The sequence below is a fragment of the Pygocentrus nattereri genome, chromosome 23 (assembly GCF_015220715.1).
Source record: "Pygocentrus nattereri isolate fPygNat1 chromosome 23, fPygNat1.pri, whole genome shotgun sequence".
Taxonomy (NCBI): domain Eukaryota; kingdom Metazoa; phylum Chordata; class Actinopteri; order Characiformes; family Serrasalmidae; genus Pygocentrus; species Pygocentrus nattereri.
Window position 1 is genome coordinate 23,665,340 of NC_051233.1, and position 12,863 is coordinate 23,678,202.

Sequence of the window (12,863 nt, forward strand, 5' to 3'; positions counted from 1 at the left end):
TTGATGTGTGCTGTTCTCTGCAGTGAACTTGAAGACCAAACAAAATGACAGACTCAAAGTATTTCACCACAAACAAGAAAGGTGGGACATAAACTTAGATTGACTCCATAAATGCACTTCTAATCATAGATTTCATGATATTTCATTCTCATCAGTGTTCTGGGTTTTCGCATGTTATTTCTTCCAGGAGAGATATTTGAACTGAAAGCAGAGCTGAACAATGAGAAAAAAGAGAAAAGGAAGGAAGCAGTGAAGAAGGTCATTGCTGCCATGACAGTAGGCAAGGATGTCAGGTAAGATTGTCTTTTTGGACACTGTTATTTTACCGCAGGCCAAGGGTTGTGTTACCGGCAATAAGGCTCTGCATTCTGTAAAGCATTTGCTGTGTACTTGCATTATATATGGAATGAACTGGAGGGTATTTCACAAAGCAGGTTTGCTCAGTAAGCTGAATAACTTCAGCCGAAAACTAAGAATTGTCTAATAAAAATGTTTCTAAGCTCTTCTCCTGCTGGTTGGGTGTTTTTTTTTCTTCAGTTAAATCAAGCTAACTGAGAAATCTTGGTATGTGTAATATTCCTCTGATTTGTCTAGTGGATAAAGAAAAACAAAAAGTTGAAATGGCTGCATTTTTCTTTCATTATACTGCCACTTATGTTATTATATCAGCAATCTAATCAGGAAACTGGAGAAATGTGTGATGATGTAGCTGATGGTGGTGGCCATGATGATCATAATGATGATGATGATGATGATGATGTAAGCTACATCTTTCTTTCCTCTCTAGCTCCTTGTTTCCTGATGTGGTGAACTGTATGCAGACTGATAACCTGGAGCTGAAGAAACTGGTTTATCTCTATCTGATGAACTACGCCAAGAGTCAGCCTGACATGGCAATTATGGCAGTGAACAGTTTTGTCAAGGCAAGTGTTTCTGAAACACTGAAATGTATTTATTCTGTTTGCTTCCGACGTTTCCTAAATATTCACAAAATGACATTTTTGCTTTATATCTCAGAAAGCATGTATAACATGGATTGTGTTACACCTGTTTTATACGTAGTTCTCATGTTTCATGTCTTGTGTAGTAGTCATATTCCTATGGCAATCAATTTCAAAAGCCATTCTGCTTGAGACATAGAGAACTACATATGATGTAAAAGCCATTACTTCATCCTTTAAGCTGCGTTTGTCACAATTATTACATAATTGTGTCATTATAATACTTTGAGCTGATCACAATCCATAATCATAAGCTTCACAATCATGTTTACATCACAAAAAACAGAATATGATTTGAGTTTGTTTTATTCCTTGGGACTGGTAGGGCTACATGTAAGTAAATTAAAGCAAAAATACATTCATTGTGATGTCATTGCTTCTATAAAAAGACACAAAGTTCTAACTTCTGATTTGGTTCTATAGCGCGTTTAGATGGCAGCAGTGAGTAATATTTGTTCATTTGAACTTGAGCTGTGTCTGTTGTCAGTTGGAAGATATTAGAAAGCCTGGTAGCTAATCAGCCAGTTTGGCTTCTTAAGTTTATATTTTAATGGTTGCATAAAATAAGAGAATTGTAATTAAATTGTTAATATTGTATTTGTTTTTTTAATGACCATTTATTGTCAGCTATAATTTCGCAGTTGTGTCAGGTCTCCTTGAGGCATTTAAAGCATTACAACAATAGCCTTTATCTGTACAGGCAGTCTCTTCATATGAATGTTTTAATCTGCATTAATCTGTAAATTATTACAGTCATTATGACATTCTGTGGTACATTACTTTATAGAAATATTTGTGGAAAATGTATCCCCTCTAAATAGTACCTGAGTGCTCTTCCTCTCTTCTCCTTCAGGACTGTGAGGACCCTAATCCCCTCATTCGAGCACTGGCTGTCCGCACAATGGGCTGCATCCGCGTGGATAAGATCACAGAGTATCTGTGTGAGCCTCTACGGAAATGCCTGAAGGATGAGGATCCCTATGTGAGGAAGACGGCTGCCGTATGTGTGGCCAAGCTGCATGACATCAATGCTCAGATGGTAGAGGACCAGGGCTTCCTGGATTCCCTCAGGGACCTCATCGCTGACTCCAATCCCATGGTTTGTAGCTTTGAAAGGCTGAGTGAAAGTCTTGAGTACAAGCTTGTCCATCAAGTCGTGTCTGAGGTACACGTTGGCAGAAGGAAGTGTTTTTATTGTAGCTATGAGAGACGCTGATTTTTTTTTTTTTTTTTTTTTCTGGCCTGATAAGCACATCCTTACATTTGCATTAGCAGACACCCTTGAGAGCGACTTACAAAAGGTCTTTGTTGTCTACTTGGCATGTATCTTTTAGCTAGTGTCCAACATTGTCTCTGAGCTGAAGTACTAGCAGAGTTAGGAATACAGACGTGCACAATACACAGCCAGGGCACAACCTGGGCATGAGTACAGAGAAGTGCATCTTAAGAAATGCTGGGTCAAGCGGAGTCATAAATGAGGCTCAAATGGCCCGAGGTATTGTGAAGAATTTGACCGTTGCTATCAAGAAAGGAGGAGCTGGTCACGCAGACATCAGGGTTTAAAAATGAGTATGGTCAGCTACACAATGCCAGTAAAAGGACCACACTAAAATATATAAATGTAGAGTTAAAACAAGGAGAGACAGCGTCATTGTTGTGAAGCCCTGGTGTGTTTTTGCCTGTGGTCATTTCCACAACCAAGTACAGTTGCATGCAAGGGTTTGGGTACTCTTGGTCAAATTACGTTTTATTGATTTCCTAAATGAATAATAAATAAGTAACACATTCTCTACAGTAAACAAACTTGAATGTGATATTTTCTGCAAGTTTTAGTGCACAGTTACTGTTTATATGTTAAAAAAGCATAACACAATAGATTAAAAGTGCCATAATCTTAGTATATGTCATATTTTATTGTTGTTTTCTGTATATGAAATTCAGCAAATAAACAGTAATTGTGCATAAAAATGTGCAGAAATGTGTTCCATTTCTGATGATGGGTACTTGTTTATACTTAGATAATCAACAAAATGTGTAATTTGATCAGGGGTGCCCAAACCTTTGCATGTGTCTATATCATTATTCTGATTAACTGACCATTAAACTAAATGTGCTTCATTGAATGTACTCTGTATGTTGGATGTTTTTCAGATTTTTTCTTATTTTTATAATTCATGACTTCAAGCATATGTTGGTGGTGATGTTGGTTCATGGCCGTTTCCTCTATCACAAAAGCTCCCCCCACCAGTGGAGCACCTTCAAAGTGCTAAACATGCAAATGAAAACCATGTCTGTGAGATGTAGAGCATCCAGTGATGAGTTCATGTATTTATGTAAAATATTCTTCTCTCTTGCTCTCTGTCTCTCCAGGTTGTGGCCAATGCAGTGGCAGCCCTTTCAGAGATCAGTGAGTCTCACCCTAACAGTAATCTCCTGGACCTGAACCCCCAAAACATCAACAAACTGCTGACAGCCCTGAATGAATGCACTGAGTGGGGCCAGATCTTTATCCTGGACTGCTTGTCCAACTACAATCCCAAAGATGAGCGTGAAGCCCAGAGGTATGGCACCAAATGGAGTTGGCTTTTTTTTTTAGGGAAGCTGGATTCATCTGAAAATGACACTGTGTGTGTGTGTGTGTGTGTGTGTGTGTGTGTGTGTTTATTTATTTATTTTAACATAAACATCCCACACTTTATTAACAGTCTGTATCCCAAAAATGATAAAGCTACAGAATGAAAATTTCCAGCAATTTCTTCTCACAGATTAAGGACTGAACCCATTTAGCACATCATGATATCCAGAAAAGATAGAAACAAGGATTTTGGCATTCTGTTTTTTGGGTTGTCTTCAGTTACTCTTTGTTAAAATCTTGCCTGTATTATGGAAAGCAAACTTTATCATGTGTATTTTTGCCGTCCCTGTCCTAGCATATGTTTGAAAGCTTCTTCATTTCTTTTTTTTCCCCTCATAGCATCTGCGAGCGTGTAACCCCACGTCTCTCCCATGCCAACTCGGCTGTGGTTCTGTCAGCTGTAAAGGTCCTGATGAAATTTCTGGAGTTGCTTCCTAAAGACTCGGACTACTACAACACTCTGCTGAAGAAGCTCTCTCCTCCTCTTGTCACTCTGCTCTCTGGAGAACCTGAGGTCCAATATGTGGCACTGAGGAACATCAACCTTATTGTGCAGAAAAGGTTGGAGTCACAGCTTTACTCACCAATGTATACACGTTTGGACACCCTGGTGAAATTACATAGTTTGTTAATTTTCTAAGTGAAAACAAGTTAACACTCCTCTACAGGAAACGCATTTTTGTGGTAATATTTATTGCACAATTCCTGTTTATTTGATGATTTTTTTATAGAAAAATAAACATTTGTTTTAGTAAACAAACAGTAATTGTGCATTAAAATGTAAAGCATTATGTTTACTGTAGAGGATGTGTTAACTTATTTTCTCCCTAGAACTCAACAAAGCATTTAACTGGGGTAGACCAAACTTTTGCATGCACCTCTACATATACATACTAACATGTTTAGTGTTGCTAGATCACTATTATTATTATTATTATTATCACTATTTGCTGTTATCTTTCTTTTTAGTTTTTTTTGTATTCTAGAAGTAGGGAATTTACTATGTAACTACACTTTCTGAAATGAACATATTGATGTGTCGGGACCCAAAGCAGTCCAGCCTCCGCCCCGAGTCCCGGACGTGGTGTTACGTTGCAACTAATTGATTGAATCTAATTTTAATTTAATCTGTTCTCTAATGCAAAAAGGATAATTAAAATAAAAAGATTCAAAAACATTCTTGCAAAATGCAAAAAAGGTAGTACAGTCCTGGAAAACCACAATGCGGAGATACAACACAATACAAAAAAAACAATCAGTTTTTATATTCTTTGTGGGGTGAACTCATTACCCCTCTCTGGGGTGATTGCATCGCCTCTCCTATCTGTCCATTCTTCAGTTCCTATTGGCTACCCATATATTCGTTATATTAAATTTTCTTTTAGACACCTGTATGTCTTTTCAGACAAAGACCATTTTTTATGATTTCTCCATATTGGACCTTCTTGACCTCGAGCTAGGCACCTTCCTCATTATTTAAGAATTACAGCCCATTCCTGCTCGCTGCTTATCTAGTTCCTCATTAAAGGCTAGCTTGTTTTTACTGAGCAGGCAGTATTTCTTATTAGCCGGTGTTCTCTTATCTTTTACCAAAGTTTTTTTAAACACTGCAACTCTTTCTGTGTCTAGAGTGGAAACTCTCCATATGTGGAAGTGTTAGGCCTGTTCTTCTGTTGACTAGGCCTGTCTGCCTCAGTTAAAATGACTTTAAACTTTATATTGATAATTTCTAGGTTAATAATTACCGCAAACCTTTTATTAATGATAACCCAATGACATATTTCATCAGAAGTCCCCACAGATGTCAAATAGTAATGCCTACATTGTAAAAATATTTTGGCCGACCGACAGTCATTAGACAGTGCTAGCACCAGAGGGCAGCATGTCTCTTCAGCTCCCATTATTTTCTAGAGACAGTTCACTTTACCGTTTACACTACATAATCCTAGAGGGTCATATCACAGCTTAATGTATTCCAGACTCTGTGTGTGTGTGTGTATGTGTGTGTGTGTGTGTGTGTGTGTGTGTGTGTGTGTGTGTGTGTGTGTGTGTGTGTGTGTGTTGGATGTTTGTGTGCCATATGTGTTGTAGCAGAGATGTGGGATTGACTGCCCCGGAAACTTTGACAGGTTGCTGACCTTTAAAACTATGTAAATGTGTGTTTATTTCCTTGCTCTGCTGCTAGGCCTGAAATCCTGAAGCAAGAAATCAAGGTGTTCTTTGTAAAATACAATGATCCTATCTACGTCAAGCTGGAGAAACTGGACATCATGATCCGGCTGGCCTCTCAGGCCAACATTGCCCAGGTACAGTGACCTTAAACACTCATTGTTATTGTACTCTAATTTTATATTCATGACAAAGCAAACTCTGAACTGTCAGATATTGCAAATCTTTTGTGAAAGCAGCAGGGTCTGATTGATATGAACATTTTTTTGGCCTGTACTGATTTAGAACTAAAAGTTCTGATAACACAGATTACTGATATTAGCTGAAGGAAGATAAATGTCTTTATATTTCACCTTTAATTTGGCAGTTTCCAATTATCACGCTTCTTAAAGTACATACAGAAACATTAATATGCTACAGAAAATCAACATTTTTAAAATAATATAAATACAGTTGCAGAGTTTTGATAAAGGAGCTGACCATGTCATTAAAGATGGCTGCAAATATTGCATCAGCCATGGTTTATATAAGTGACTAATTGTGAAATCTGACTAGGCATATCTTAAAGAGCTGGCAAATGCATGCATAATAGCAAAGAATATCTTGGTGCAGTACTTTTGTCCCTGATTCAGATTCCATTGGAAGTCCAAACCAGTATTTTGTACATTTAAAGGCAGTTCCTTGATTATTCAAAATGAAGAGTATTCACTGATATAATAAAATAAATAGTCTTTCAGATTTGATGTGAAATACACTGTTCTATAGTAACTTACTGAGTCAGCATTGTTCACAGTGATGGTGGAAGGAACTAGATGTCTGGCCTCTAAAAGCTGCCTCACAGAATGTTATTGCACACAATGGTTCCGAATTCACTGTCTGATGCCTTAGACATTAGGAAGGCAGAATAGTTGCAAAAGATTGTGTATTTTCACATTGTCCACTATTTTACTGTCATGAATATTATATATTTAAAATTGGAAGACATATTTTCACTTTGAATAGTGAATAAAATGGCCATATTTGCATATTGAACATGGCAAGCCCTGATTCCTGTAACCACCACTGTAAAATAAAAAGTCTGAGTAGGTATGCTTCTCACACCATTTCACTTCAAACCATTCTGAATTACTTTGTTTACATCTCAGTGTTTGAAAAATATAGAAATTTCGAGAATTAGGTGGAATTTTAAAATATTTAAAAATGAACCAATTTAGGTAAGCTACATCAGTGGCTTTAAAATGCCACAGTAAAATTTTAAGTAGGTGCTTTGAGTGAGTGCTTTTTTGGCCTCCCAATGTTTTTGAAGTTCAGTGCTGACTTGAGTGTAGAGTATTGATCAAATCTGATTGAAATCACTAGATTTTCAATATGTCAGATTTACTCCACTAGCAGGTGTAATAACTGTAATGTTCTTTTTGCTTTCAGTGTCATTCGTTATTATTGTTTCTGTACAACCACAGCTTGCATGAGGCATTCTACTATCCATTACAACGCTTGGAACAGTGCCCACAAGGAGCCTGTGTTACAACATTATTGTCTGAACTGCAGTCTGTTCAATGGCTGCCAGGGAATCATTGTGTTGGACAGTGTGAGCATGCTCAGACAAGCCCAGTGTCCATAGAGTAAAACTTAAATCTCCTGCTGGCACTGCCAAGAAACTGTAAATATTTTCCTCCTCTGACAAAGCCCTGTCTCTTGCCTTATGGTATCTGTTTGCTAGGGAGTAAGCTCAGATTTCACTTTTGTGTTCTCGCCGCTGTGGAGCTTCATCACAAACGTACATGAAGAGCACATATACATCTGCTCAGTCAGTGCTATGAAATACTATGAAAGGTGTATATGCTGTTTAATGTCAAAACATAAGACCAGAACACCACTCTGTATGGGTGTAAAATATGGTTTTATAAGAACACCTTAGGAGATTAGGAGAGTCAGTTTGTCACCAAGTTCTAAATTTCACTCCAGTTAACATGTTTTATTTTTAAATATTTTTAAAAATACACTGAATGTGTTTGGAGGAACTATTGACACAGTAGGGAAATATCAACAAGAAAAACAGTACATTTTTATTTTTATGTTTGAAGTTAGCCAGAGAATATTTTACCCAAAAAGCACATCATTTATCGTACATTATTATGAGTAAATGTAATAGATTAGAAAACTCCAAAATTGCTACAACTGGGCTGATGTGCTTTTGCAACCCACTTCTTTTTATTTTCTTTTTATTTTATAATAGTCTTTGCCAATTTACAACAGTTACTCTCTCACATGGCAAAACGCTTTTTCTGCAGGTACGTTAAAAAGGTTATGTTTCATTCCAGGTTCTGGCTGAGCTGAAAGAGTATGCCACCGAAGTGGACGTGGATTTTGTCCGCAAGGCAGTCCGAGCTATCGGCCGCTGTGCCATCAAAGTGGAGGTTTGCTGCTTTAATGCCATAAAACAGCCCTTAACTCCCTGAGAGGCTTTTCCATTATCGCTGACCTACTTAAAACTGCAGATTTAATAAAGCTTTTAGCACCTGTAATTTACTGCTGTATTGTAGCTATTAGTCATCACTGATCATAGCAATTTAGTTTGTAACATACCCACCACAGTAAAGAATGCATCATCCTTGTGTAGTTGTTTAGTTCTTTTTCTCTCTTTCTCTCCCCATAGCAATCAGCTGAGCGCTGTGTAAGCACACTATTGGACCTCATCCAGACAAAGGTGAACTATGTGGTGCAGGAGGCCATCGTGGTGATTAGGGACATCTTCCGCAAATACCCAAACAAGTCAGTGGTGGAATATAGTTGAATATTATTATAATTGATTATAATGAATTCTAATATCTCCAAATTAATGCCATACTGAAATGTGAATACTATTAAATCAATGAATCACGATGCAACAGTGCATTTTTGCATCCCATTGAATATTACTGTGCATCATTCTTTTCCATCTTTTGTGAATGTGCAAATAAATTATCGTTTATTATTCACATACTGACACATTGTTGAACGTTTTCTATGGTCGCACTGTATATGCATTTTCAGACATAGCAATTCTGTTAAAGGCATTGATCTGTTTATTCAAAAACTCTTTCTCTCACTTGTGTAGATATGAGAGTATTATTGCCACTCTATGTGAGAACTTGGACTCTCTGGATGAGCCAGACGCTCGCGCTGCCATGATCTGGATTGTGGGTGAATATGCTGAGAGAATTGATAATGCCGATGAGCTACTGGAGAGTTTCCTGGAGGGCTTCCATGATGAGAGCACACAGGTCAGTTTCTATGCTCTGAGTAAGAGTTTCTCAGGTGGATTAGACATAGATGTTTAAAGAATCATGTATTTGAGGTTTACGACCTTATCGCTGATTGTTTTTTTTATTGGAGGTGTGGTCTTTTAAAAATAAATGACACATTTTTATGTGATATATATTTCGAGGGCCCAGATCATGAAAAAACTCATTTTTAAATAAGAGTTTGATGATGTATGTAAATTTTGTTCAAGGTTTTTGCAGTGGGCACTTCCCAGTCCATATATGAAATTTAATCTGCAAAAACAGCCCAATTTTAATTCACTGTTGGATGGGATGTCACAAAAACCAACACACTGACGTGCCCACCTATTCATCCAACAGCCATTTAGCCCCACCCATTCATGCTGAAGCTGTGTTTCAGTCCAGACTGCTTTTTTCGACTGAAACGCAATACAGGGCAGCAAATCAGACGTCATTCACAGACATTAGTATTAAAGTCAATTGCAAGATCCTGTTCAATTTAAGAGAGGTTAGAAAATGGTCAGATAAGAGTTTTGGCGTTTTTTTGGGCCCAATCCCATTTTACCTCTTGTCACTTACCACTTAGCCCTCCATTTTGCGTGTTCACGTCTAGGGTAAAGGTGTCCCAATTTTTGTTGCGATAGAGGGGTAGGGCGAAGTGTTAGGGCTACATGCCCCTCCAAACCGAGGTTTTTCAGAGGCATATTCCAAACACAGCATTATGAAAAATAAAGAAAAACCGGTAAGATGGCTGTGCAAGCGACCAAACAAACCCACAAATGTAAGTATTTTCTCAGTTAAAAATGACGATAACCATAGTATTATCTCAGTTTTCTGTCGTTTCAATGTATTATAGTCGTTTTCTTAGTAACAAGCAAAAAAATCACTAATAGCATGCCAATGTCTCTAGATAGCTAACTTTCTTGTTCCACCTTAAATAGTCCAGCAGTATTCGCGCCTGAAGCGCCAGAATGTAACTACTGCAAAATTTAAGGTGAAACGGGAAAATTTGAACAAGAAGCTGGTGGGCCTTGGTACATACAACCACACAAATAATATAAGTGGACCTCAAAAATACAACAAAAAGCAGATTACGGGCCTTTCAATAACTCTAGTGTTCCATAAATGACTATCATTTTGTACTGTTGCAGTGATTAATCTACACAGTTTAATAGCATCAGTTATGATTTTTATAATTTTCTCACTTTGCCTCTCCTATCTTTACCTCTCTTTAATCTTTATACAGTACATGTGGTCATTGTGGTAAATTGTAATGAACTCCAAGTGTAGGGAAATATGTTGAACAATATGCGCATAGTGGTTCTGAAGCTGAGCTATATGCTTGTAGGTTCAACTGACCCTGCTGACTGCCATAGTGAAGCTGTTCCTGAAGAAGCCCTCTGAGACACAGGAGCTGGTACAGCAAGTGCTCAGTCTGGCCACACAGGTGAGATGTTCATTTTATGTTTATTTTCCTTCTCCAGAAGGCTCCTGCTTGCTGTTATCATTTACTCATTGTGCTTGCATTATGGATACTTCATTGAACAGCCTGCCTTCACCTGCACTGCAATGAAGTGGTTTTATTCCCTAATATCTCATCATTAGAACATTCAGTCAGCATAATAAACAAACACCAGCTTACGTCTCACTCTGCATCCGTTTTAGTTGAACCTTATTCATAACAGTAACAGTTGAAATGAAGACATCTTGGTCATCTTCATTCAGCCCTTCTCTCCCTCCACAGGACTCCGATAACCCTGATTTGCGTGATCGTGGTTACATCTACTGGCGTCTGCTCTCCACTGACCCGGTGACTGCCAAAGAAGTGGTTCTGTCTGAGAAACCTCTGATCTCGGAGGAGACAGACTTGATCGAGCCCACCCTACTGGATGAGCTCATCTGCCACATCGGTTCACTGGCCTCTGTCTACCACAAACCCCCAAATGCCTTTGTGGAGGGCAGCCACGGCATCCACCGCAAGCACCTGCCTATCCAGCATGGCAGGTACTGAAAGAGGGAGGGTTTTTTTGAGTAGGATTTGAATGGGAATTGAAGATGATTCATTTAAGGACTACAGTGATTAGTTAACAAAACCAGCAACTTTGATTAATATTTTTTTTTGTTTTTTTTTTAATGGCGTATTATATGCTTCTCTATAGAGTTTACTGCTCTATAATGCTAAATGATATGTATGATGTGGGCTTTTTTAGATTGCAGTAGACTACAGGGGTGCTATAGCTTCTGTTTTGTCTTTTGTTGCTGCACTATAAAATAATAATTGCTTATATAAATAACAGTTAGTACCTCTTAAAGATGCAAGATTTTTTTTTAAAATTGAAAGAAATAGCATTACTGAGTTAGGAGGAAAAAAAAAACAAACAACCTAAAATGTAGTGTGTGTGCTGCTGCGAGTCACCCTGTAAAGCTTGAAATAAGTCAGACTTGGTGTGGGATTTTTGGACAATGTCATGTTTTTGTGTTACACACAATACAGACTCAAAAAGAAGTTTAGCTTGATGTTAAAGTCTCAAATGCAAAATTACAATAACCCTTATACTGTTGAAGATATGATGACAATAGTAGATAATTGACTTGCAGTATATGTCATTGGAGTTCCTTGAATACTCCAATGTGCTCGTAATCATCAGATTCATCTGCCTGGGCAGATATTATGAGGGGTTGGATATTATGAAATAATTTTCTGCATGTTTCCACCAGAGAGGTCTTCAAATCCCCTAAACATTAATTTACTTCATTTTTTCCAACAGTCTGAAAGAAAGAAATGTGATTTTCTGCTAAGATTCTGATGTTGGACTGATCTAGAAGTAAACAAATTGAATCTTCTGGTGTCAGCTAACAGGAACAAAGAAAGCCTTGTCAGATAACAGCTACATTGTCATTCCCTGAGTGTGAACAATGCCTGATTGATTTGTCTGTTTGGTTGTTTATACCATCTTCAGTCATTCCCATCTTATGCTGTGTCCTTTTCCATAGCATTGACACTGGAGAGAGTCCCATCAGTGCCGGCCCAGCAGCCCCCATTGACCAGCCCCAGGTTATCCCATCTCAGGGTGATCTCCTGGGTGATCTTCTCAACCTGGACCTGGGCCCTCCAGTCAACGTTCCCCAAGTGTCCTCCATGCAGATGGGTGCTGTGGACCTTCTAGGAGGAGGCCTAGACAGTCTGGTGAGCTCCCTGTTTCAGACAGCTTTATTTTTTGTGAAGAGATCATTTTTGAAGGTTGAGTTTACTGATCTGTAATATAAGATTACTGAGATTTATTAGACTGTGTGTTCATAGTGATTTGCAAACAAATCAAGTTTAGGGTTTGTTCACACTTGGCAGGTTTGATTTGATTAAAACGAACCCTAGTGTGACCATTCTATTAGTGTGGTTCATTAGAACAGTATTTCTTCTCAACACTGATCCTGAAGGCCCACTGCCTTGCTTTTTTTTTTTTTTTTTTTTTTTTTTAAGCTATTTTCTCCACTCCCAACATATCTGGTCCAACTAATCAGTTCATTAGCAGCCCATTGTTTAGGTAAAATGGGTATGTTAAAATAATAATTGCTTATATAAATAACAGTTAGTACCCCTTATTAAAGATGCAAGATTTTTTTGAAAATTGAAAGAAATAGCATTACTGAGTTAGGAGGGAAAAAAAACAACCTAAAATGTAGTGTGTGTGTGTGTGTGTGTGTGTGTGTGTGCTGTCACCCTGTAAAGCTTGAAATAAGTCAGACTGGGTGTGGGATTTTTGTACAATGTCATGTTTTTGTGTTAAACACAATACA

General features: G+C 37.9%; 1 protein-coding gene across 1 annotated transcript in view; it reads left to right on the forward strand.

Moving 5' to 3' along the window:
• Nucleotides 1-12,863, forward strand: part of ap2b1 (adaptor related protein complex 2 subunit beta 1) — a 48,562-nt gene that overhangs the window by 824 nt on the left and 34,875 nt on the right. Inside the window, exons 2-14 of the mRNA XM_037533277.1 lie at nt 24-81; nt 188-293; nt 788-923; nt 1,855-2,100; nt 3,372-3,562; nt 3,976-4,197; nt 5,822-5,942; nt 8,127-8,222; nt 8,462-8,577; nt 8,903-9,068; nt 10,417-10,515; nt 10,813-11,072; nt 12,063-12,255. Coding sequence (XP_037389174.1) covers nt 45-81; nt 188-293; nt 788-923; nt 1,855-2,100; nt 3,372-3,562; nt 3,976-4,197; nt 5,822-5,942; nt 8,127-8,222; nt 8,462-8,577; nt 8,903-9,068; nt 10,417-10,515; nt 10,813-11,072; nt 12,063-12,255 — 1,989 coding nt within the window. The 5' untranslated portion in view covers nt 24-44. The remainder of the gene's footprint in view (nt 1-23; nt 82-187; nt 294-787; nt 924-1,854; nt 2,101-3,371; nt 3,563-3,975; nt 4,198-5,821; nt 5,943-8,126; nt 8,223-8,461; nt 8,578-8,902; nt 9,069-10,416; nt 10,516-10,812; nt 11,073-12,062; nt 12,256-12,863) is intronic.